General features: G+C 39.9%; 1 protein-coding gene across 1 annotated transcript; it reads right to left on the reverse strand.

Moving 5' to 3' along the window:
* On the reverse strand, window positions 1-24,526 carry LOC127436961 (solute carrier family 13 member 4-like). Its single transcript, XM_051691506.1, has 16 exons — window positions 23,894-24,526; window positions 14,755-14,883; window positions 11,900-12,036; window positions 11,563-11,738; window positions 11,281-11,341; window positions 11,162-11,192; window positions 9,598-9,672; window positions 9,327-9,511; window positions 7,982-8,101; window positions 7,777-7,878; window positions 7,567-7,668; window positions 6,033-6,139; window positions 5,690-5,817; window positions 4,352-4,513; window positions 4,062-4,199; window positions 1-1,030 (listed from the first exon to the last, which is right to left on the reverse strand). Exons 1-16 carry the CDS (start codon window positions 24,011-24,013, stop codon window positions 893-895), a joined length of 1,911 nt encoding a protein of 636 aa, XP_051547466.1. The 5' UTR covers window positions 24,014-24,526; the 3' UTR covers window positions 1-892.
* Window positions 24,527-27,334: the final 2,808 nt, after the last annotated feature.

The raw sequence follows: 27,334 nt of genomic DNA on the forward strand, positions 1-27,334 counted from the left end.
CTTTTTCTCCCCTATTTGGAATGGCCAATTCCCAATGCGCTTTAAGTCCTTGTGGTGGCGTAGTGACTTGCTTCAATCCGGGTGGTGGAGGACGAATCTCAGTTGCCTCCGCGTCTGAGACTGTCAATCCACGCATATTATCACGTGGCATGTTGAGCGCGTTACCGCAGAGACATAGCGCATGTTGAGGCTTCACGCTATTCTTCGCAGCATCCACGAACAACTCACCACCCACCCCAACGTGAGCGTACCACATTATAGCAACCACGAGGAGGTTACCCCATGTGACTCTACCTTCCCAAGCAACCGGGCCAATTTGGTTGCTTAGGAGACCTGGTACTCAGCATGCCTTGGATTCAAACTAGCAACTCCAGGGGTGGTAGTCAGCGTCTTTACTCGCTGAGTTTTTTTTTTTTTTTGGAGAGAAGGAGGGATGTCAAAATTCTTTTTTTGTGGTGATCAACATTATGCCACAAATGCTGTCAATTGAGCTTCACTTGTATTGAAGCCAGAATATTACTTTAATCTAAGCCAATACTTTAAGGCAACACTGATCTATAAGTGAAAAGAAGCTGGTAACTTTGAATATTTGCAACCAATTGTGCTTTCGTTCACGATAGCTTTTTAAATGTAATAGATGAAACGTTTCATTTGAATGGGTGACGAATTCCTTTAACCTCAAAGTATATAAAAGTTCTGCATCTCACGGACCCACGAGGCATCACAGATACTGTCTTCTTAACTCTGTACTCCACGTACAGGGGAAAAATAAGGCCATAACAGGTGTGTGCCTCCTTCAGTGTATATTCAGTGTTTTCAGTCCCTACATGTCAAACACACACTGCTTTGACTCAGTCTCACACACACACTTGCATCTTCTGTTTTCTGCCAACTACATGCTGCCCGTGACGTTACGCATCACTGCCCAGGTGGGGAACTCGCTCAGGTGGAAAAGTGTCTCTCCCCACGTCATTATGGCCAACATGACCACAAAAACTCCAATCAGATTCACACCAAATCCAGCCTTTACCTGCAAATAATGCGGAAAGAACTTAAAAACTAAATGTCATTAATACAGTCAATATTGTAAATGTCCAGATTTTTTTTTTTTTTTTGGTCCCCTTACATAACAGGTACCATTTGGGTGTTTCTTATATTTATATATCTTATGTTCTTTATCTTTTTCAATAAGGGGCTATCTTAAAATATCAACCCTGCTACCATGATTGTGTATAATAAATGACTGATAGTTAAAAATTGGATCTTTGTGGAAGTATCAGAATTAAATTATCTTTCTAAATAAGTGCATTGCAGTTTAATGACCTAGTAATATCAAATTATCCCTCAAGTTCTGTTCGGTGATTTTTGACCGATTTTATTTTTTATAAAAATTGTATGTCCATTAGAAAGGTATAAAACATTCTGACTTTTCCTCTATTTACGAACTAAACAAACACACATCTGAAAAGATTCCATTAAGTTTAAGTGGTTTTCTAAAATATAGAAGTAATACTTGTACTGTTCGTGGTCAAATTTAACAGACCATTGAAATGAATGGGTGAGACTATAACACAGAGCCAAAATGCAGAACACACACACTCAGAAATGAATTGATGTTATTATAACACTCCCACAGTGCAAAACACACACACACCTATACCCACCCACACACACAAAAGACAGACAGAAATGAATGGAAATTAACAGAAAAGAATGGGTGAGACAGTGATACAGCCAACATACAGAATACACACACTTACAGAACTACATGTCTGAACCCATTGAGGGGAGTTTACTCGTCCAGAAAAAAACATTGTTATAAAAACAGTTCAAAGCTAAACTTTGACAAATAATAGTCTTTTATAATGTCTAAATATTCAAATGGATAACTTGTGATAATATCAAGAAATTGAGTTACAGAGGCCAAGCAACAATAAGGGGAACACTGAAGCCAGTGGCGCCTGCAGCTGCACGGCTGTACGCACTGTGCATACCATGAGAGGGCGCTGTTTTTATTTTTTATATAATTTTTACATTGATTATTAATCTGTGTATGCTCACGAGATATTGAGAAAGCAAGAGAGAATGAGAAAAAAAATAAAGGTGTGCGTTTGTGTGATGTAAAGGGTGTGTATGTGCATGCATGGGTGGGGGATGGGTGAAAATAAATCTGATTAGTTAGTTTAGTTTTTGTTTAATTGGCACATTTCCACATACAAAAAATGACATACAGATAGTTAACGTTTGAACCCAGGCTCAAAATGAGTAAACGCTCAATAAAACAGCTAAACTAATTTGGCAATAGTACACATATCCCATTGGTTTGAAACACACTGAATGCCGTACAAGACATCGTGTCTTTCATAACAGCTTCACCAAAACGGCTGCAAATCTTTTTAAGTGACAGCAGCACGAATCAGCATTTACAAAAGTTTTCCAATACATGCTGGTCTCAGCACGATGTGTGCATTAGTACTGTCATCCAAAACTATGAGAACATCTATGTGACAATGGATCAACTAAAGACTGAGGAGGACCCCAAAAGCTGCAAAACAGTGACGTCTCTAAGCAGAACAATGGAGTCGTTTGATTTCATTATCAGCATTATTTTGATTCAGGGTTTGCTGCAATATCTAATGCCTCTTAGCAAAACCCAACTTGTGATCTACCAAGTGCTACCAGCAATGCCAGCGCGCTAGTGACGCTGCTTCAAAATAAAAGGGAAGATGTGACATTCAGAAATATGTGGGATCAAAGTTGTGAGTTGGCTGCCAAACTTCATATCAATCCCTCGGTCCCTCGCATAGTAGCTATGCAGACAAAGAGGTCAAACACGCCAGCAACAACCCCAGAGGACTACTGGCGACAGAGTCTGTTCCTTCCATTCACCGACTACCTTGCATCTGAAGTGAGAGGCCAAGTTTGCCTGGCACTCCCACAACTAAAAGGTCAGTATTTGCTGCCGGACAAACTGCCAGAATTGTCAGACACGGTGTGGCAGGAGATAAAAAATGAGTATGGGGCACTGATGCCCAATCTGAATGGCGCTGATGTTGACCTGGAGGCAATTTAATGATACAGAACCCAGCAGCAGTGACATTTGTCATGTTTTAAAGAGCATGGTGGAATTCTTCCCCAATTTACACTGTGTACTGAAAGTCCTTCTAACTATGCCAGTGTCCAAGGCCTCTGCCGAGTGGTCTTTCAGCACGTTGAGGCATCTAAAGACTTATTTATGCAACACAAAGACAGAACACAGGCTTACTGGACTTGCCCTTATGAAAATTAATCTTGAAATTAATATCAACAGCGAGGAAGCGCTCAAACATTTCGATGCGACCGGGAGGAGGAGAGTAAACTTTAAATAGGTAGGCAAGTTTTCTTTTTAATCAATCATTTAGTGCCATTTCTTGAGTATATGTGTGTGCAAGTGCTTTATAGTGTGTGGGTGTGTGTGTGTGTGTGGGGGGGGGGGGGCTCTGTGCATACCCAGAGATTAAATCTTGCAGGCGCCCCTGACTGAGGCCACCTATAGGCTATATTTGTCATTGCTATGAAACAGCCAAGTTTGCCAGCAGATGGCAGCAGATGCCCCAAATGCATGACAGCATATAAAAGTCTTTTCATAAATTTTCAAGTTTGCTTTAAACTGCCGTGAAGGTAACAAAAATGTGCTTATTTTGCATAAAACTGAATGCTGTTATTTGAGCTTATTGAGGTCTAAATCCATAAAGTCCACCAAAATGCCAGAAAATTGCGATGAAAACTATGCAAGAAGTTAGTTAAGAGGTGTGCTACACACAATGTGTCAAAAAATTTGTTAGTGTATGTACTGGAAAATGGTGTTACATGAATACTGTTTCCAGCCAGTTTTGACCACGATTAGTACAAGTGTTAGCCCGGTATGAACAGAACTTGAGGGGTAGAATGTAAAACTGTCACCCCTGTTACCTTTCTGAAGGTATAATTCTATCCTTCTATTAAAATGCATTAATTTAGCTTGAGATAGCATAAACACAGATGTGACAGAGTTAATATAACAGAATAATGTTTTCTCATACCATGTCGCTGATCTGCACGTGTCCATAACTGAACACAATGGCATTTGGCGGGTTTCCAACAGGCAGCATGACACCAAAGGACACACACATGGTGGCGGGGATGAGAGTGTGTAGAGGGTTGATCTGCAGAGTCTCTGACTGTGATGGGACAGGACACACAGGGTCATTTATTTGAACAATTACAATATAATACATATTTATTTATATAACTGTTAAATAATGCGGTTTCATGCTGATTTGTGTGTGTTTGTTCTTTCTTTCTGGTTTGATGTGTAATAGTGTGTTCTAACCAAGGCAGACAGGATGGGTAGAAAAACTGTGAGCGTTGCGGGGTTGCTGGCGAACTCTGTGACGGCGGACACGAGCAGGCAGGCCAACAGTGTGACGGCCCAGGGAGGAAGACCACTCATTGGCTCCAGCTGCCGTCCAATCCACATAGAGAGACCTGACACCTGGCCGAGTAATATCACATAGTAAATGTAAAAGTTGTATAAAGTCATTTGGTATGTCTTTTCTAGAATATATTCTTTCTGATGTTACATAAAAGTTGTTTAGTAAAATAATGATGTGAAATAAAGTATAAAAACTAAAAACGCAGAGTTATAGCTTTTCTTGAAAAGCATGTAATCTGCAGTTCAGTAATCTTTCAAACTGATGTTTACTAGACATATTTATTTTATTAGATTGCTGTTTAATACATTAAAAAAAATATTTTAGCCTGTTTTTAAGATTTACACATTTCTGTTTCATAACAAAATTCCATCAAATTGAATTGAATAATGTTTAATAAAATTAAATTAATAAAACTTAAAATATTTAGGTTTTTCAATTGTATTTTATTAAAGATTACACAATTCAACTTGATGGAATTCTGTTATGCAATTGAAAAGTGTAAACCTTAAAAAAAAAAAATTTGAGTGTAGATGAGGTGCAGTATACCACATGTTTTATAGGTGTGAGTTTAAGGAAAATGCTATTTATAAACATCATTTAACTGACATTTCTTCCCTAAGAAACAGCAAAGAAATGTCCAGGTTATATGTCATCCCAAAATAAACAGAAAAATATATATAGAAGAAAATGAAACCTATTTTAGGGCCATTAAATTTATTTTGCATTGTGACATTATGGTGATGACAGTTAAGCATTTTTTCCCCAAAATTATCGTTTTATTTAGTATTTATGTAAATGTAGTATTTACATTAAAATAAACATAAATTCAATTCATTACAACAAATACCATCATATACTTAGGAAAATTTACTTCTCAGTTTACTTTGTCCAGCATAATGGTAATAAAAATAATATTTTTTACATTAAAGTAGGGGAGGGCAGTAACAATGTGCTTAACTGTCATGCAAATAAAGTCACAATTAAAAAATGCTTAATGAGTTAAAAAATCATTTAATTTTTAAATTAAAATTTGTGTTAGACAGTTATGAACTGTTTTTGTCAAATTTACCCTGGTACACTTATTACAGAGACAGTACCTCTGAAACAACCTTAGGTTAAGTGTCTTGATTAAGGGCACAATGATAATTGTTTATGGATCGCCCCTTTCAGGGTTTCAACCTTTTCAGTTGCCAGCCCAGATCTACTAGGCTGCACCAAAATTTACTTTTACCCACCTTACATCCGGCAGCCAGCGCATATCCCCCTCCAACCAGAATAACAATCTCCCATGGCATGAGTCTCTGAAAGTCTTTCCATGTGATCATTGGTGCTAATGGATCCTCTTCCTCATCCTCATCATCACCTGCACAGATACCAGAAACAAACTGCTGTTACCAAACTGGGTCAGCATGGTGCACTATTGAGCACATTCACCTTTACTCTCATGTCCACAACTGAGTGAACTGGTTGTACAATGAGACCTTGGCGGTCTGTATGACAGTATTGGCCTGCTGAGTGAATGTTTGCGGCAGCATTGTAGTGCGGAGATGCCCTGCTGCAGTCAGCAAGGGATCTGACCTTTGTTCTCACTGGAGACTGCAGATGGCCAGGGCTTTCGAGCAGGAATGAGGAAGAGGAGGAAGCCGAGCAGCACCGACACTGTGGCATCAGTCCTGTAGCCCTTCCTGCAAGGCACATAACATAAAGAAAGTTTCTATATCTCTTTTTTCCAAGGATTATTGACAAGTAACGCAGTTAAACACAATAAAAAGTTTTGTTTTGAGTCAAATCAAGACAATGGCTCTGTTCCAAATCCTAGTGAGCTGCCTTGCTGTCTACTACCTAAATGGGCAGCTACCTTCTAAGCGGCCATTTACAAAGAGCACGCAGCACAGTGGTTTAAGAAAATAGAATGGAGGTGTCTCACAATGTTTTTTAACAATCAAAGTTCTATCAAATTTATATGCCACCTTAAAAAAGAGGTACTTGTGGGGCCTGGGTAGCTCAGTGAGTAAAGACGCTGACTACCACCCCTGGAGTCGCGAGTTCGAATCCCAGGGCATGCTGAGTGACTCCAGCAAGGTCTCCTAAGCAACCAAATTGGCCCGGTTGCTAGGGAGGGTAGTCACATGGGGTAACCTCCTCTTAGTTGCTATAATGTGGTTCGCTCTCGGTGATGCTGCGGTGGATGGCGTGAAGCCTCCACATGTGCTATGTCTCCGTGGTAACGCGCTCAACAAGTCACATGATAAGATGTGTGGATTGATGGTCTCAGACATGGAGGCAACTGAGATTCGTCCTCTGCCACCTGGATTGAGGTGAGTCACTACGCCACCACAAGGACTTAGAGCGCATTGGGAATTGGGCATTCCAAATTGGGGAGAAAAAAGGGAAGAAAATACAAATAAAAAATAAGCTGCACTTATTTGCAGGATGCTGAAAAAACAGCAAGATGCAGTGCAACAGTCAAAGACATCTGTTTAGCGCAAGTTTACTCCAAAAAAAATAAATAAACAGACCGCAGGTGTCTTACAATATGGATTTAAAAGTTGAAGTTCCTCTAAATTGACACTGCATCTTATAATTGCAGTGCTCTAGCACAAGAAGCTGAAAAACCAGCGAGACTCAACGGTCAAAGACGTCCATTTAGAGCAGGCTGACACAAAAATGCAAGTGTATCACAATGTGTTTTTAAAAGTTGACGATCTATTCAATTGACCTGGCATCTTAAAAAAGTGGCAATAAAGTGTGAGATGCTAAAAAACAGCAAGAAGCGGCACAACTATCAAAGATGTCCATTTAGTGCAAGCTCACACACACAAAAAAAATGAATGCAGGTGTCTCGCAATGTGTTTTTATAAGTACTATTAAATTTACATAGCGACTTAAAAAAGACACTGACAAAACAGCAAAACCATAAAAATGTCGGTGTAGTGCATGTTTACATAGAAACAAGTGAAAAACAGCGCAGACGGATGCAAAAACATGTTCTGTGTGAACGGCCCCTTCGATTTTTTAGCTTGTGTTAAGTCAAGGAAATGCTTCATTCTTGAACATAATTTGAAATCAGTCCTATTGAGCTTGTAAAGATTAACTCAGGATGTTCATGTACTTCTCAAATAGCAATGTCCAGCCCGGGACAAATCCTGGTTCCCTGGTGAACCACAGTACGGTCATCAGAACAAAGAAGACACCTGTCACGACTTCAGGATAGCTGTACACCAAGAGAAAATGTGTATTAGTCCAACATCAAAAACACAAGAAATCAGAGCAACATTAGAAAGTGGTACCAGACAGACAGATCCCTGAAAATCTTGTTTACCTGATAGGGCCGAGTTTCTGATACTCCTCATGAATACGTTTCTCAGAAAGGATCTCACGCCTGGTTTTGCGTTTCTTGCTTAGAGAGCAAGTCTCTCTAAAACTGTGAAAAAGATGATTTCACAAAGTAAGTTTAAGCATATTGTTAAACAGTTTTAAAATCATTGCCAATATCTATGATATAAACAAAAGTCTGATATTCTTACTTGCATCCCAGAAATAAAAAGTGCAGCCAGATCCAGGTGAGTATCAGCATAATCAGAGCGATCGGCAAGCTGAAGATGAACCAGGTGCCAAAATTGATGATCTTTGCTTCTGGGTAACGACTGAAAAAGACATTTTGTAACTTAATGTTTTGTAATGAGGCAATAACTTGCTATTAATTTGGTTTTCTGGTTCATTTATCAAAGATCATAAAACTATCATTAAAGAAGTCAGTCAAAGTGCATTGTTATCATCACTATCTACCAATATATGGATATGTGAAATCAAAATTGGCCCTGTTTACTTTGTTAATACACGTTCTTGGTTTTATTGTGCATTGATTCATAGGTGCATGTAATTCCAATGAAAAAATGCTTGTCTTTGTAATCTTACATCAAAATGTTATAACTAGCCCTGACTCTATAACGACTACTTACAACCGCATGCCATTTAGAGACCACTTTCCATGATCTAAACATTTCCACATGGATAAAATCAAGTCCCACCCTCTATTATTTCATGCTGAATATCCTGTTTCACTCAGAAACACGTCACATACGTAAATTGGGTTGTGTTTCTATGTTGACTTTAAGTCCAAGATTTATTAATTGGTAAATCAGTAGTTCAGTTTGTACTTTCAAAAAGCAGCTATCACAGCAAACATCTTATCATTCCAATAAAAACATATCAACTCAATCTCACGTCCTCTTCGCTGTAACATTAAATGTGCATCTCAGCTGAACAACCTGCGTTCAGGGGTCAAACGGCTCATTTATTCCATTCCAGTGTGGAAGAACAGGACAGGGTTCTGTTTACACCATGTTTGAAAGCCCCAAGAAGATAATGAGATCCAGTCAATGTGCTGCAAGAATTTCGGCTGCCCCACTTTGGCCTAATTAGGAGTTTACATTGATTGTATCAAGTAAAATGATAAGTCAGTGATAACAATGCTTCCAGTGAACAGAGATTATAACAAAACCAATGATATACAGTTTGCAAAAAAGAAAGGAGCATCAGCTCATCTTTATGGCTGTCAATACAAAACACACTGACCCAATAAACATCCTCTTTTCACCATGATTTACAGTATAACTTCAGTGCACATCAGTGGCACCCTTCCTGCATAGCAAAAGCCAGGTTACAATACAGAGTCACCTTTGCCCAACCAGTGTTGCTCAAGGATTATTTTTCTCTGCAGCGTCTTTAAAATGTGCAGGAAATGAGATTTAGTGGATTGAATTTGGTGATTAAATCAATCCGAGTGCCCAAGAGAAACAAGCCCAACCAGCATTTTTTCTGAATGTACCTTTTATTAAACGGACCGGCCACAGTAAAGTGATGACATACTTGTTGAATTGTTCGGCAAAGATGAGGTTGGTGGATGTGCCTGTTATGGTGATGAGTCCGCCGATGGTAGCCGCGTACGTGATGCTAAGAGACAGACATTTGCAGATCATGTGATCTCTCTTGGTGGGGTACAGAGAATCCCGACGGATTTTGGGTTTCTTTGGCACAGGAATGCTGACTGGAGCCTGTTTATTAACAATCACAGTAAATAATTGTAGAAATCACATGAACAAGTTTTGCAAAGTTATTGTCGGCTAGCTACAGGTCTCACCTCTGGCAGATATCCATTAATGTGTTTAGAAAATTCTGGGCCGAAACCAGGAATTAATGCTGGACCATTTGTCTCCTACAGTATGGAAAAACACAGTTTTGAAAAATTTGGCCTTTATTAACTATTCAGTTTCTTTGTCTTGTTTTTTTTTTCCCCCCCAATTTGGAATGCCCAATTCCCAATGCACTCTAAGTCCTTGTGGTGGTGTAGTGACTTGCCTCAATCTGGGTGGTGGAGGACAAATCCCAGTTGCTTCTGCGTCTGAGACTGTCAATCCACGCATCTTATCACATGGCTTGTTGAGCACGTTACTGTGGAGACATAGCGCGTGTGGCTTCACGCTATTCTCCACGGTATCCACGCACAACTCACCACGTGCCCCACTGAGAGCGAACCACATTAGAGCGACCACGAGGAGGTTACCCCATGTTACTATACCCTCCTTAGCAACCGGGCCAATCTGGTTGCTTAGGAGACCTGGATTCGAACTTGCAACTCCAGGGGTGGTAGTCAGAGTCTTTGCTCGCTGAGTAACCCAAGCCCCCCTGTCTTTTTTTTTAAATTTTTTTAAAAAATTTTTTTTATAAAAATATCCAAACGCCCTTTGAAATTCAAAAAAGTATTAAAAATAGTTATTAGAGAATTTATTGTGAATATCTTATATTTCAACGTGTATATGTCATGGTTAGATGAGCATCAAGATAAATTACAATAAAACACAACTGGTCAATTTATTAAAAATCTATTAAATCAAAGTGATAAACTGATTGCATGAATCATCCAATTTACACTTAAAAAAATAGCTAAACTACTTTTTTGCATTTTGGAATCTTGGACCTTGGCTTCATTGACTTAAGGATTAAGATATTCCAATAATTTCAAAATGTCATTATTTTGTTGTGTTTAAATCTGGGTATTTTGAATTTTGTCTTATGCTGCCTTCACATACTATCAGAATTATCGAAAATACGTGTTTTCCCTCCCTGAAATTGCACATGAACGACCCCTCAAGACATGTTTACGACTGGGAAACTCTTAAGATAATTTTGATACCCGAGTTTCCAGGTTGGGTGGGGATGTAAACTTTCAACATGGCAGAGGAGAGTACGGTTTCTGCTGCGAATGACAGGTTTTATTCATTTTTCTAAAGTTAATTGTAAGCGCTTACGGTTTCGGTCATATTAATTGATGTATATTAGCAGCCATTTTATGGATTTTGCACATTTTTACACAGTGAAAATAGCTTGTATGTGACCAAAATTCCACTATCGTCACTACTGTCTAAATAAAAGTTCCTCAAGAAATATGTTTGAATGAACCTGGCATCATCCATGTTTCCTGTTCTTTCTAACAACAAAGCACTTGAATGTGACATACTCGTAATTACCACTTCAGAAGTGGGAAATAGGATAATTCCAATAGTACAATAAGGCAGTATTGTTCCATTGGCAAATTTTGCAGTTATTTAAGCTTGAATTAAATGTATTATTTTATTTCTTATTTTAAGTTGGTGGACATCTCATGTGGCATTATAAATAAAAAATAAAAAAAGATTTCGTCTTACCTCATTCAGCATGCAGACTTCATGTTTTTTACTGCAATCAAAGAAAAATGACAATAAATAAGCTTGTTTTAATAGGTAGCGATTAACACATTTCACTTTGACCCGACACATTGGCTTACTTGTCTGTACGGTCCATCAGCTTAAGTTGATTCTTGCTTAATTTTTGGTTTTCCTCTTTATCTGGGAAGAATGTGAAAAAAATGAAATCAGAAATTCGACAAAATTTTGTCATTCTTAAATACATGCTCTAACATTGGAATTTCACCTGCAAAACTTTATAAACAAACATAAAACAGGCTGCAATATTTTACCACACTATTCCTTTACCAGCTACACATTTCATTTTACAAAATTATCATGCACAGATGTTATTTTCATATGTGATTGCTGGTGTTGCTCACCACTCTCCTCATCCTGTGTGTCCATGGTCACCGAGTCTTCAAGACTATCTGCGATTCCGGTGCAGATCAGTTGTTGTAGCACGGCTTCAGCGATCGGCATCACCATCGCTGTGGTGGATGTGTTGCTCAACCACATGGAGAGGAAAACAGTACAGCACATGAACCCCAACACCAGCCTACAACACAAAAAACAAATACTATAGAAAATGTATGCAGGTCAGTCTATAATATAACTGTATATGTGTGTTAAAGGGCTTTGGAAAAACAAGATTGTGAGTAAATGGTGACTTAATTTAAAGGGATGGGTGTGTGTGTTGTACGGTATCTGTGAACATACATGCCAGGTTTGGCTCCAGCGATCATGACCATCCGGAGAGCGATGCGTTTATGCAGATTCCATTTCTCAATGGAGGCAGCCAAACATATGACCCCCATCAGCAACAGAGTGGTGTCCTTAAAATACTCCGAGGCCACCTGCATACACACACATACAAGGATACGTTAATGTAGTTTGACTTTTATCTATAACACACTGTCCTTATTTGAATTACGTGCAAAAATACTGTTATGAATACAGTTACTGCATGTGACAAAGTCAGTAAGCATGATTATGTTTATGGTGTCTTAAACTCTGACCTGTTATTGCCATCCCCTCTGTCTTATATTTTCAACCTATGTACATCACATTACATCAGAATGCAGATAAAGCCTTTACTGCCACACAAGAATTACAATATGACTAACATTTGGCCAACTGTTATGTGAAAATGCTTTCATTTCTGCATGATGAGGCTGGTTTATGCTGTTAAGTGCTGTTTGGTGCTGGTCTTCTTGGTGGACCATCAAAGTCATGCTGTTTTCCAGCAAAACTCGGGGAAGCTAAAGCGGAAGTTTGTAATTTTTTATTTGGTAAAATCCTTATTTTCCCAGATTGATATTCAGAGACAACTGTAAGTAAGCCATTCATTGGTTGATTCCCCCAAAAAGTTTTTCAAAACATCAAAAATGCTGTTTGTTTGAGCATTCTGACCAACCCGACACAGAAACATTGGCTCAACCAACTGCGTGAGTTTGGGAAGGGGCTATTTGTTTGTCTAACCAATGGAAGACCAAAGAATGTTGAGGAAACCTGTTTGAAAAGTCATAATTTTTGCAATTCAGTTTGGACCCATTGTACAAAGGTGACTGGAATTGTTCCTGGCAGGCAGCAGAGCCCATAACCTTGCCCCCAATCCTTATTCTAATCATACAGGAGACAATATTTAGCAGAGATGGGACACTTCTTTTAAAGCGAATGGGAGAAATTGGAACGCCCAGCGGTCCACAGTGGTAGAAAGGAAGTCCCGCCTTAGAGGTAAAAGAGCCAATCACTTTTAGATACAGACATCACCTGTCAACCAACTCAAGAATTCCCATGCGCATTATCAAAACAAGCTGGTAAAATTGCGTTTTTGTAGTGTATTCTGAGGTAAAGAAGCACAATTTGTGATTCCATTGTTGTCAGATTTTACTACTGATGTTCTTTTCTCGTAATCTTGACCAACCATTTAGGAGATTTCACGTACATTCAAGTACAGTAGATAGGAGCTACACTTGTATGGCTCTTGTTTTCATAGAAAAATAGCTGCCTGGGTGTGTTCCAAAGATGACCACCGAGTGACTTGACTTGTTAAAATGACTTTGGTAGCCTGCTCGGAATATCTCGGGGCACTTTCTCCCATCGTGTCAGTTTGGTGATGCTAGATTCTCAGAAACTGTTCACTGCACCTTTACACTAGTTAAAGGTGCACTCAGTAACTTTTTGTTTGTGTCATCTTGGACTTACAGTGACACCTAGTGGTGTGGATGCAGCATCATTCAAAATCAATAGTTTTCAGTTACAGATGCCATTGTAGAAATTTACTATTCACAATCAGCCATGATTAATTTAATCCAAGAGTGAAAATGTCCAATAAAAAGATGGTTACTGAGATTAAGGGAGTAGTATACAGCTGGTCATGTGATTCTAAAATGGCAGCCCCCATGAGGGCGCCCCTGCCCCATTTAGAGTAAAACAGCTTTTACAAGGTTACTGATATGCCTGGAGTCCTCATCTTATGTGAGTGGTCATTATTTTATACAGTACATATGTTTCAAAATTACTATTAATTTCTTTAAGAGTAAAACTTTTTTAATAGGAAAAAAGCTAGTGGGACTAGCTTTCAAAATGCAACCTATGCTAGCGACCATCTCTGCTAGGAAAACAAAAAGGTTAGTCTCAAAAAAGAAAAGAAAAGAAAAAAAGTGGTGGAATTGCGTAAAAAAGGGCATATTTATCAAACACGATTACAAGGACTTAAGATAACAGGTTGCTTTGTCAAGTTTGTCAATGGGATTTAGTCACATGATTCAGCATTTTCTTTTATGTAATATGTTGCCGGTTTATTGTGGACGCTATAACAGGGTGGTACAAATGAATGATCAGCAACTCTGAGAGCTGTTAAATGCTCAAGCATGGCTAATTACTGCACTCACATGGAGGCAGACTTGATGAAAAGAAAGCTTTCGGAGCTTTCGTGACTCTCAAAGCTTCAACTAAAGAAGAGAAAATAGAAAGATCCTGGACTTATATTGGTATTAAAGATTAATGCCCTGATGAAGAGGCTCAAATGGTCATAAGGAAAGTGGTGAATGTAACCTGGTCAAGGGTCATATTCTACTTACATAAACCATCACTGCAAAGTCCTTGTATTTAAGTTTGTTAAACATTTTGCCTATACAGGCTGTGGATGAAGTTTATGAATAGGATGGACTTACCTGAACACTTAATTCATACACTGAGGTCTCGAAGTGTGAGGCCACTAATGAAAATGCTTTTATTTTGCATTATTTTCTAATTTGACACAAATTCATTACAAATTATATTACATTATATTGTATTATTTGTTATACTATAATTACAATTTGAGTGAAAAGTTGAACTGAAAAATGTACATGAATTTCAGAATTTCTTAGTACTTGATTGGTCCCCCTTTTGCTTTAATGACAGCATGCACCCAAGCTGGCATGGGCAATACTATCTTGCAATAATATGGACCCAAACTATGCAAATTGCTTCTAGTAATTGTAGAGTTGATATCAGTGACATTACTGTGGTCAGTAATTTGTCATTGCAAACAACCTTGCAGAATGCTGCATACAAAACATTCTTACCTCACTGGATTTAAGGACCCCAAACAGCGGGTACAGGAAAGCTGGCACCAGCGCAGCAGCACCCAATGGCACAGCTTCAGATACCCAATACACCGCTGTCACTATCAGGACGTAGGCACAAGATGATTCCTACAGATAAAACAGGCCAAAGATAGACTCTTGATTGTGAACATTACATTCAATGTACTGTATTAACATGGTTTTATGAATATTTTGCACCAACATATGGAGTTAGATATGTATTTTGACAGTATTGTAATGTGATCTAAACACTGTTAATAATGGGGCCTTTTGTAATGTAGGATGCACTTTATGTTAACAAAGTGTTTTGTCATTATCAGTTGTTTTTTAAGTGAATGATTGAGTGGAATGTGCCAAGATCTGTTTTGAAGAAATAATCTCTATTTCTGCAATCGGTATAAGTAATACAAAATAGGAACAAGAGCTGATTACACACAAATCTTCATAAAAAAATAAATAAAAAAAAAAACAGGAGAAAATATCTGGATATACCAGTTGCCCCTAAAATGCCTGCATAAACCTGTTCTTCAAACAAATCACAGCATTAATTTCAAGCAAAACAAGAATTTGAACAGCAACAGAAAAGCATGAGCGTCAATCTGCATATCAAATCCAAATCCTAGCTTCCCTGCCACATATTTGGATCTGAGTTGAGTGAATTTCATGTGTGTCCACCACTGGATCAGCAAAATAATCAGAAAAACAAATATAATTTTTACCTAACCCTTCAGCTTGTCTAAAGTCTGCAATAAACCTTGTCAGGTGACTCATATTGCTGAATTAATCAGGTTTCATAACAGGCCTACGACCACCAGCCAAGCAGTTAATACACATTCCACTGTTGTGTTCAGGCACAGTTAATACATCTAGCTAATGAGAATGATGCATAAATGTTGTTTTTTCCCCCACTTTGTTTTGAGGTATGCTTAACAGGACTAATGAGACAAAACTGGCCAAAGAGTAAACATTGGCTATGTTTGGAATAGAATGCTAGTGTACTGATTAATGCATATTGTGCACTACACACTGAATACTGCCTACTATTTTTTAAATAGAATGAGAAACAGTATGCAGTATGCATCGAAAAAATTTTCAAACAGTAGTGTGCTACATTGTTGTCATTAATTCATTAAGCATAAACGGTGTTAGATTGTGCATGTTAAAAATCACAGTTGATATTCCTTTCCGGAGTGACTATTTGCACTAGGTTTAAATAGCACCTGCCACACAGCACGGCTGTTTGCACTCCAATAGTCTGGTGGAAACAGAAATGAAAGACAAACTGCACACATAGCGGTGCTGCAGTGGTGTGGGTGTAACACATTTTTTGTGTGGGTGACCCAGGTTCGAATCTACCTTTAGTCCCACTTTTTCCCATCCTGCTCTCCTATGTCCACTCTTAATATTTCTTTTAATACAACTTATAATAATAAATAAAAATTAATACAACGATTGATTTCCTTGCAGTGATTTGGTCACAGTGAAGGTCAGGGAGTTGGGAGAAAGGTTTTATCCTGGTAAAATTAAGCATGGTTCCCTTTCGATTCAGTTCACTCGACATTGCTGTAAGCACTATAGGGAAGTCCTTCTAGACGACCTTGTTGAAACCCTTTTTCGATCACGCCAATCCTCTGATTGGCAATGGTGTCTGAGCCCCGCCCATTCAGGCATGCAGTTGGCCTAAATAAGCGGGCGCTCAGTCACTATTTCTTCTGAATTTTATTCCTTCAAGACTATGATTTTTTGTCTTTGTCTTGGAACCCTTCTACTTCTCCGTTGATATACACTTACAGCGGACGGAACTTCTCAGCCTGTCCTCAGTGCCTACACCAAGAGACTTTCCGCTCTCCTGTGTGTTCCGGTGAAGAGTTCTCCAAATTGCCATCGAAGACGCTCTCAGTGAACAGGTTCTTTGCTTCAGACGCTCGTCGTTGATCAATGCGGAACTTCAGCAAAACTTGTACCTGCTTCGCACAGCTCTCCGGCTGGAGTTACTGTATCCTTTTTATATATACAATGTTAACTAAAAGAGCCGCTTGCGTGATAAGCGTCTTTTTAAAGATGTCGTTCCGCAAGTATTTCCTATACAAATGGCACATCCCGCCGTCTGATGAGCATGAGAACTATGTTCACTGGGCCGCGCCCAGGCACAAGCAGCTCTCATGGAGACAGACTGCCCTCACTGCGAGGGCATGAATCTCCGGATGTTGCACTCTAGGATCGACCTCGTTCTGAGGGAAGATCCAGCCTCTCATGCCCTCCCACCCGCCACTACTGTGTTAAGTCCCGAGGGACCACATGAGGAGGCATGGCGGGGCAGTAAGTTTGAGATGGAAGAATTTGAGGAGGATTTAGTGCCGGCGCAAGCCCTGCGAGCCCCCCAAACTTCCGATCTAACGTCCTCGCCTGTGCAATATGCGCGTGATGAGCTCCGGCCCTCTATTGGAGCGCACAGCCTCATTACGTTTGGTGGCTCTGACGATGGGGATGATGCTGTGTCACTCGCAGCTTCAGGCGAGTGGTTCACAGAGGATGTTGGTCCCCTCCAGAAGAGCCAGAGAAGTCTCGTCTGAATGAATGGTTTTTGCAAACCGGCCATTGTCAACAGACCGCGGTCCGGAGGACCCCCCATTCTTCCCTGAGGTCCACACGGAGCTCATAAAACTTTACTTTTTGCGCACTCAGGTCAGAGATGCTGCCATCCTCAATAAAGTGGACCACACAGAGAGAAAAGGCTAATCAAAGCTTCTCCCTAATGGAACAGGCGGTTGCAGCTCACCTCTGCCGTAATACTACCATAGGATGTAAATTCCGACATGCCCACCCCTCCAAGCAGTGTCGACTGACGTCTGCACTGGCTCGAAGAGCAGAGGGCCAAGCTGGTTCAGCACTCTACAGCATGTCAGTGCTCCAGGTTTTTCAGTCTAAGCTCCTCAAACAAATGGATGAGCAAGGCCTTGATCCAGAGCTGTTCAAAGAGCTCCTCACTGCTATAGATTTGGTGCTGCGAGCCACGAAAGCTACCACTCAGGCCATCGGCAAAGCGATGAGCAGCCTGGTGGTTCTGGACCGGCATATTTGGCAAACTCTCATGGAAATGCATGATGCAGAAAAAGCCGCCCTCCTCACCACCCCAGTGTCGCCCAACAGTCTCTTTGGCAACGCTGTGGAAGGCTTTTTAGAGTGCTTCATCTCAGCGCAAAAGCAGTCTCAAATGATGAAACATTTTCTACCAAAGAAAAGTAGCACTTTACCTTTCCTGGCACGCTCCCGATCTAATTTCGGTCAGTGCCCGACAAAGAATCCATTTCTCACTGCCCCATCGCAGCCAAAAGTTACTGCTGAGCCGTTTGTGAAGCCACGCAAACCTTGGCCCAAGCGTAAGCACCTGCCGTCTCAGTGCGAAAAACGTTCTGACGGAAAAACCCCGGCCGAGCAGCAGAAACGCTCCTGACATGCCCAGAGCTCACCGTTATTCATGGCCCAGAGCCAAACAAGGCTTGATTCGAGGCACACAGTGTTTCTCCCCTCTTCCCCAATACTGTTCATCAGGAATGGGACATTGTTCAAAAACTTGCTTCTGTATATATTACTCAGAGTTTGTTCTCAAAAAAGAGAAAAAAGTGCCTGTTGTACAAACATGGGACACTCACACAACCCAGAAAAAGGGCCATTTCCTCTTCATGTATCATACACCCCACACTCTATGCTCAACCGCTTCCCTATGGTGAGCAGCGCTCTATCTCCTATAGCGAGCGAATCAATCAGCCCGCTGTCCCGCTGTATGAACACATGGTGAGCCCTCACGGGCATGTCAGACTGGGTGTTAAAAAATCGATCGAGCACGGATATAAGATTCAGCTTGTACGCCAGCCACCTCGTTTTACCACCGTTTTGCAATCTGTGGTCAACCAAAGGATGCGCCAGTGTTGCGCACTGAGATTCACAGTCTCCTTGCAAAAAATGAGATAGAGACTGTCCCAGACCTCGTCACACACAGCGGGATTTACAGCCATTATTTTCTTGTTCCGAAGAAAGACGGCAGGCTTCGGCCCATTCTAGATCTGAGAGGCTTGAACTGCGTGCTCACACTCCCATTCAAAATGATAACTCAGAAACAGGTCTTATCACACATCCATCCTCAGGACTGGTTTGCGTCAATAGATCTGAAGGACGTGTACTTACACGTACCAACTGCACCACGTCATAGGCGGTTTTTCAGATTCGCGTTCGAGGGAACTTTGTATCAATTCTGAATGATACACTGAATGTCAACTGGGCGAAAAGCACACTTTTCTCCAGCCAGCAAATCTCTTTTTTAGGGGTTCGTCTTGACTTGAGCATGCGTGCGCACCTCACGAACGAGCGCGTACAGACCATTCTTCGGTGTCTGTCTCAGTTCAAACTGGGGAAAATCACTCCTGGAGCAGTCTGTGGTGGCTCGCTGCTGTCTGGCTGCTCTAGCACCATGGACAGCGCCGGCCTTCTACCAACAGGGTGTTCTGCTAGGTCAAATTTTCAGAAGAAAAGTGGTGACCACAGATGCATCCAACACAGTTTGGGGTGCGGTGTCTGATGGACGCCCGACTTTCATCACCTGGACAGGTGCGAAACGGGCATGGCACATCAACCGCCTAGAACTAATGGCTGTCTTTCTAGCTTTGAGAGCTTTTCACTCTGACATTGTGAATCACCACATTCTGATTCGTTCGGACAACAAAACAGTAGTGGCATACATAAATCGCCAGGGCGGACTCCAGTCGCCACAAGTAATGAGCATGACACAACTCCTCCTCCAATGGAGCGGGCGTCATCTCCTCTCATTGCGTGTGATACATGTCCTGGGCCATCTGAATTTCGGAGCAGATCTGTTGTCATGCCAGGGAGTATTACCAGGGTAATGGAGACTTCATCCTCAAACAGTGATGAGGATTTGGAAAATATTCTGCAAAGCGGAAGCCGACCTATTTGCCCACTGTTCCCTCTGGTACTCCATGTCCCAAGCCCCACTGGGCATGGACGCGCTGGCTCACAAATAGCCATCAAAACGCAAGTATGCATTTCCCCTGGTGTGCCTCCTTCATTATGTTATCAGCAAAGTCAGAGAGGACATGGAAACAGTTCTGTTAATTGTGCCGAAATGGCCCAATCAGTCCTGGTTTCCGGAGATGACAGAAATACTAGACAGCCCTCCATGGGAAATACCACTGAGGAGAGACCTTCTCTCAAACACGATTTGTCATCCCCACCCAGAGCTGTGGAACCTACATGTGTGGCCCCTGAACAGAGCACATTGGACAAGTCAGAACTGGCTCAGTTGGTAATGAATACCATTTTATAGGCTAGAGCGCCATCCACGAGACACCTCTATGCATTTAAATGGTGCGTGTTTGCAAACTGGTGCCCTTCACGTGGTAAAGACCCGGTGAATTACCCCATAGCTGAGATTTTGACATTCCTTCAAGAGCGGATGGACGCTGGTCTTACCCCGTCAATTCTCAAGGTTTATGTAACGACTATCTCAGCATACCATGGAGCCCTGGAGGCTGGCTCTTTGATAGGCAAACATAATCTATTCATAAAGTTCCTTAGGGGAGCGAGGAGTTTGAACCCCCCTCGCCCTGCTATGGTGCCGACTTGGGACTTGAATCTGGTGCAGAAACTCCCCGTTCGAGCCACTGGAATCTGTTGAGCTACGGGTGCTTTCTTTAAAGACCACACTCCAATTGGCTTTGGCCTAATTTAAATGGGTGGATGACGTGCAGGTGCTGTCGACTGACAGCTCATGCCTGGAGTTTGGTCCAGATCTGTCAAAAGCCACCATTAAACCTAGAAAAGGCTACATGCCTAAGGTTTTATCAATGCCCTTCAGGGCTCAGGTGGTTCGTTTGCAAGCCTTCTTTCCCCCACCATTTAATTCAGATGAAGAGCAATCTATGCATATGTTATGCCCGGTGAGGGCATTGCATACATATGTTGAACGCACCCATCAGTTTAGGCTGTCGGATCAGCTCTTTATTTGTTATGGAGGATGCACAAAAGGAATGTCCGTCTCCAAACAAAGGCTCTCTCTGGATCGTTGATGCGATCGCCCTCGCTTACAAATCACAGGGCGCGAATTGCCCTGTTGGTGTCAAAGTGCATTCAACCAGAGGCATGGCTCTTCATAGGCATGGACAAATGGTGTGTCCTTACAGGACATATGTTTGGCAGCAGGATGGTCCTCACAAAACATGTTTGTGAGGTTTTATAACATGAGGGTGAGCCCAAGCCCTTATTACGGGTCGGCTACCAACTATAATCAACATAGCCACCTAATTATACACTGTTGAACTGCTTCTTTTAAAGTCATAAGCATTCCCATAAGAAATAAAACCTACTTTAATTTTGTGGTTACTATTATTTTACTATGGTAATACTATCGTTACTGTAGGAAATCCTTGGGGGGGGGGGGGGGGGGGTGTTGGAAGCGATGGTTAGGGTTAGGTTTAAGGATAGGGTTTGGTATAGTAGCGTGTCTATGGGACTCTAAATAAACACAATTAACACACTACAGTGATTCAAACCAGCACCCCTCTGGTTACATACAGTACCACCCCATTTTTGGTCTTTCTGTTGTCCCTCAACACTCTTGCATCATGGGTATGCCTAAAGCTGTTTATACCTAGCATGGTCTTGCATTCATAAACTCGACATGGTATGTATTCTTTCTCCCCACATTTCTGCTTTTTTATTGCTTCCCAACTGTCTAAACACTGTGTTGAAGGACATCCAGTTCTGTGGCACACTAGCAGTTTAAGCTTCCATTGGCACATTGTTTTCACTCTGCTAATCTCATCATTGCTCAAGGAATCAGTATATTTAGACTGAATTGATTTCTGTTAAATGGTCTGATGGGATAGTGATGTGTCAACCAGGGGAGGAAACTAATCATTGCCTTGCTCTAATTAATCATGAATGGTGTGATTATAACATTATAAAACCTTAAACGTCCACTATGCTGTTATTAATATTACTATTACTTTCTGTGAATAATTGCTTTCACTCAGTGAGTGAGATGGGATTGCTGAACTTTTGTGAACTAAATGATGATGCCTTTATTTCTGACCCTTGATTAAAGGGTTATTCAAAGAGGCCTCTAAGATGAGGTCAGGAAACATGTGGGACCAGTGATCTAATTTTAAGTGTGTTTTGTGATAGCAAAAAAAGCTGTTAATGCATAGGGTAATGGCATTTCCTGGTGAGGAACTAATCTGTGCAATGTTGTACGGTTTGTATATTGACTTGACAACTGTATAAATTAATTTGAATAAAGTGTGTGATTGTAGTTGAGTAGTTGACATAACATGTCAAAGAACATTTTAGATTTTTAATGTCATGATTTTAGGTTGAGAGTTACATAAATGTAAATGAGAAATTGTAGGCTATAGGCTAACTTCCTGCTTTCAAGACTGGTCATTAGTTCTTTTTTCTTTTCTTTTTTTCACCATTTTAAATCAACTTTTTACCTAAACTCCAAAAAGTATTTTTGCTCAGTAAGTAAAGACGCTGACTACTACACCTGGAGTCGCAAGTTCAAATCCAGGGCATGCTGAGTGACTCCAATCAGGCTTCCTAAGCAACCAATTGGCCTGGTTGCTAGGGTGGGTAGAGTCACATTGGAGTAACCTCCTTGTGGTCACTATAATGTGGTTCTCGCTCTCAGTGGGGCACGTGGTGAGTTGTGCGTGGATGCCACGGAGAATAGCGTGAAGCCACCACAGGCATTACGCCGTAGTAACGCGCTCAACAAGCCACGTGATAAGATGCATGGATTGACGGTCTCAGACATGGAGGCAACTGAGATTCATCCTCCGCCACCCGGATTGAGGCAAGTCACTACACCACCAGGAGGACTTAGAGCACATTGGGAATTGGGCATTACAAATTGGGGAGAGAAAAAAGTGTTTTGCCTGTTTTTTATTATTGATGCATTTTAATTGAATAACACAATAAAATTAATACAAATTAAAATATTTGGTTGGCTTTTATTTGATTTTGTTAATATTACTCAGTAAAGTTTGATGGAATTTTGTCATAAAATTCAAATGTATAAATCTTAATTTTTAAATGGCCATGTGTTGTGACATGACAGAGGAATTTTTGAAAGTACAAATATTCCATGATGTAGTATCTCAATTAATATGAGGTCATAAAAACTGCATGCATTACAATAATTGAAGAATTAAAAAAAAAATAATAATTATACTAGTTTAAAACTTAATTCATATTTAAATTCTAGCATGTCACACTACTAAAAAAACAAAAACAAATTGTGGCTTGTGTTGTGAAACTGCCATTGTTGTAGTAAACCACACACCTAAAAGAGGTTTATGTTCAAAATCTCTGGCACTATTTTGCCTAAAGCAACAATAAAGATGAAATAAAAATTTGCAATAAAACGTACTTAAAATGTTTTGCAAATAAATGGTCATTTGTGTAGGATTCAGGACAGGTCATGATGTAAGATATCCAGGGTCAGTTAAGTGCCTCTCTACAGGTTTTAATTTTTTTGGACTGAATTGGAGTTCTAACATGCTTCATAAACAAATAACATCTGCAAAAACTGCCGGTGTTTCAAATAACAACTCCCATTAGTACCGCATGCACCCACCCTTTCACCGTCGGAGTGGTCTGATTATCCTGCGCCTGGAAATTTACCAATTTGGTGAGAGGTCGCTCAGCCTCTGAGAGTAACCCCAAAGGAGAACATTCAGTAACCACAATATAATATTTGATACAGTATTGTCTTCTGAGACTTTCGTTCTCAAATATATAATACTTTTCCAAATGCATATTATTTGTGTCTGTCTAATGTTCCATTAAACAATGAAAAATGATAGTGAAACAATCACTAATTTCAGAAGTCTCTGTGCATACAGTAAACTGCAAAACACTAAACTAATACAATACTTAAAATGGTAACAAAAAAACGATATAAACTTCAAATTTAGTGCAAATATCCTAAAGTTTCCAACGCGCATCAGTGCGTAAAAGCGCATGGAGAACGCGAGCTGTGCGCACTTTTCACGGGTGTTTGTGAATGTGATTGTGGATATGGATGTGTATATCTACTTACACTACACGGGTGGATGAGTGGCAGAGGAAGCAGCAATAACGGGATCATGACCACGAGAATGAGTTTCCGAGCCGTCCATATTTTTTTGATCAAGTCCATTCTTGCTCCTTCCAGCCGCATGGGAGGTTGCTTTGCGATTCAGTTTACCTCAGAAGTCCAGGGTTCAGGTTCCAAAAGTTGTCTTCCAGAAAGATTCTAATAAGCCTCTTTACGTTCCCTTTTAACTTTATATGAATTATAACTATAGTTTTCGTGAAGTTCTTTCTGTGCAAACAAATTGCGCGTTCCCTTTTACGAGCGATTTATGAAATACACTCAGTTACGTTCTGAATAAAAGTTGGCTTGGGTGCATGGATTGGAAGCGCAACTGTTGTCTTTGGTTCATGTATGGTTGTGCTATGTCCTGTGGTCCTCCTAATCCATTCAGGAGTGATGTTCAGGCCCGTTTTATACCCTTTAAGGATGTATTGATGAAAAGGACAGCGGCAGCTCCTTTTGTTTCTCCACCTGTAGGTGCTTCTATCTGTGATTCGCCATGCGCCCTTATTTTTGACAGCAATCTTAACAATGTGAAATAGCGCTAACTGCTTCCAGGATGCATTAACAACTCTCAGTTAACGTTTGTATGCCTTTTAAAACTTCTCCTAGGATGAAAATGCAATTAATGGTGCACAGTAATGCTAATATTTCTTTAATCCAGTCTTATCTCCACCCAGTTCGCGGCTGGACCAATCAGAGTTGAATCAGAGGAGTTTATGAATGGATGAAGGGTCGCTGAGGAGCGATGCGTCTGAGCCAAATTGAACCGTTTACATGCAATAGCGACAGTTTCTCAGAATAAAACCAGCAGGGAACATCGAACACGCTGTTAACTCACTAAGCTGTCAGTAAATAAAGGCTGTTGGACAATAAGAAGAAAAACACCTGCAATAATACATGCACAAAAGCTCTCGACAGCTGTTTTAGCAGAAGAAGCCAATTTATGCTCACAGCTTCAACCCAGTAGCCTATATATCATGATCAGTACACAGAATGCATGTACACAGTACATGTCTGTAGGGTAGTGCATTTTTTGCACACTATACCAGACAAAAGTTTGGATACACGTAGGCTACTCAATATTTATTATCACATTTTAAAATGACAGTAAAGTCATGAAAACTAATAACACAAGCGAAAGTATGGGACTTATATAGTCACAAAAATGTTAACTAAAACAAAACTTAACAGTCTTATATTTTAGCTTCATACTTCAGCACAATGTCTAAACTGATTTCAAGCATTGGCCTATAAGCCAATAAATTAAACTAAATAAAATAAATATTAACTAACTAACTAACTAAATAGCTATGTAAATAAATAAATGAATAAAATAACTAAATAGTTAACTTACTAAAAATAAATATAAATAAATACATGAATAAATACATTGGAAACTAAGACACAACAAGAAAAAACTAAGAAGTGTAATTTCCGTTTTATGAAATATTCCCCAACTGTCTTGTGTGTCTTTGACTGTTTCTATTATTAGGCTACATACCTTTGCACTCTAAAAATGCTCAAATGCTAAAAGAGAGAATCTCCAAACAATTCAATTGATTTACATTCTATGATTTCTGTAATGGGCTTGCCACCTAGTGGAACACATGAAAAATTAATGTAACTGTAACTTGGTAACTAACTTGCCATTATTCAAGCAAAGCAAATTAGGATTTGTTTCAAAGACTGTGCAGTAAAACACTGTTACAAGAGAATCTGCAATGTAACACGACCAACGACGAATAGAAATCTGTTTGCTGCTTTTCTGTTGTGTAATGTGCTCTAAATCCTTGTAATTTCTTTCAAGCAAATTTAATCTGAGCAAATGCTGTACTAAACTAAAGCTCTGTGTGACAAACTAATGAGCAGAGTCATGTTTTATTCTTTTTACAGGTTTCATGAGTGACATTAGATTATATGTATGTTCTGCATATGTCTATATTTAAATGTATCTGCATCAATGGTTTGCGTTTGCCTCTACTGCTCTGACTACATACACTCAGCAAAGCGGAAACACTGAATACAGCATTACATAACCTTATCAATGTTGAATAATTTACCTGTAAACCTCTTTAGGGTTTTAACAAAAGATGAATGTTTAATACTTAAATCTTCAAACACTGTGAATAAACAGTCAGGAGAAGTGCTGTTCCTGCATGAAGCTGTGCTTTTCACAGTGTGAAAAGACTGTATTTTCTCCATGACACAATGCTGGAGATTAAGTGCTTTCGTCCACTTGGACAGAGTATAAAGGGTTTAACGGAGTAAGAGGGGCTGTTTAGATCAGGTTTATATGGCATAATGTGGGTGAGGATCTGAAAGCATTCAGATACTTAATAAAAGAGTATCCATGAGTAGGCTATTATAACTACTGTAACTATGTTTAAAATCATTTTAGCATACTTTATATGCCACTGCCGGAACCTTGGATTTAGGATGGACCCCACCGAACCTCACCGAAATGACCTGCTGGTTGAACTGCGATGCACCTCACTGATCTCTGCCTGCATCACCTTTGTTTATTGATGGACTACATTCTTGAAATGGAATACATAGACTATCAATTAATTGCCAACAAAATCCTTCATCAGCCAACTAACAAAGGACAATAGATCTATGTGAACTTCTGCAGTTAATCCAGGATGAACTTCAAAGACATTAGTCATTAATTTTACAGTTCATAAAAAATCTTTGTTTAATCACTGGCCCATAACACTTACTTAGTTTACTCATTTTAAACCATGATTTGCACTGCACACAAATAACTAATATTGGCATTATATTCATGTTGTTTAGCCAGAGGGGAACTGGCCCCCACAGTGAGCCTGTAAAGGTTATTTTTCTCCATTAACCAACATCTTATGGAGTTTTGTGTTCCTTGCCATAGTCGCCTTCAGCTTGCTCACAGGGGTTCTAAATACAATTATTATTTAATTATTTACTTTTTATACACAATTTACAATCATATTTAATCAAACTACACAATGATCACTTTAAGACTTTATAGATATTACAGTTTCATTTTATGTTAATGCATGATTTTCTGTAAAGCTGCTTTGAAATTATGTGTGTTGTGAAATGTGCTTTACAAATAAAAATGACTTGACTTTATTTCATTTAACTTTTTTTCTCATGTAGGGACTAATACAATTACGAGTAATAAGTTTGCACTGCCCCATCCTTCAAAAACTGCCTGCATTACATTGTGACAGATTCACAATACAATTTGCGCTGAAAGGTGCTTCTCAAACGGTTCAGATCAGGGATCTTGTTTCGAACAATCTTCAAGTGCTCTTTCCTAATGGTTGAACCCACTGGAAGAATATGCAGAGTGGCAGGTGTTGCACACAGCTGCTTCATTTTAAAAAAAAATGACTTTTTGGACTGGGAGGTAATTTTGAG

Source organism: Myxocyprinus asiaticus, chromosome 47, assembly GCF_019703515.2.
Source record: "Myxocyprinus asiaticus isolate MX2 ecotype Aquarium Trade chromosome 47, UBuf_Myxa_2, whole genome shotgun sequence".
Classification (NCBI taxonomy): Eukaryota; Metazoa; Chordata; class Actinopteri; order Cypriniformes; family Catostomidae; genus Myxocyprinus; species Myxocyprinus asiaticus.

Bases quoted from the DNA above. Each gene is read 5' to 3' on its own strand.
- LOC127436961 (XM_051691506.1), bottom strand. From the start codon at position 24,013: ATGCGGCTGGAAGGAGCAAGAATGGACTTGATCAAAAAAATATGGACG. The intron at 14,884-23,893 runs GTAAGTAGATAT...TTTTATCTGTAG, and splicing joins CACTCATCCACCCGTGTAGT to GAATCATCTTGTGCCTACGT. The intron at 7,669-7,776 runs GTAAACAAGATT...CTTGGTGTACAG, and splicing joins CAGAAACTCGGCCCTATCAG to CTATCCTGAAGTCGTGACAG.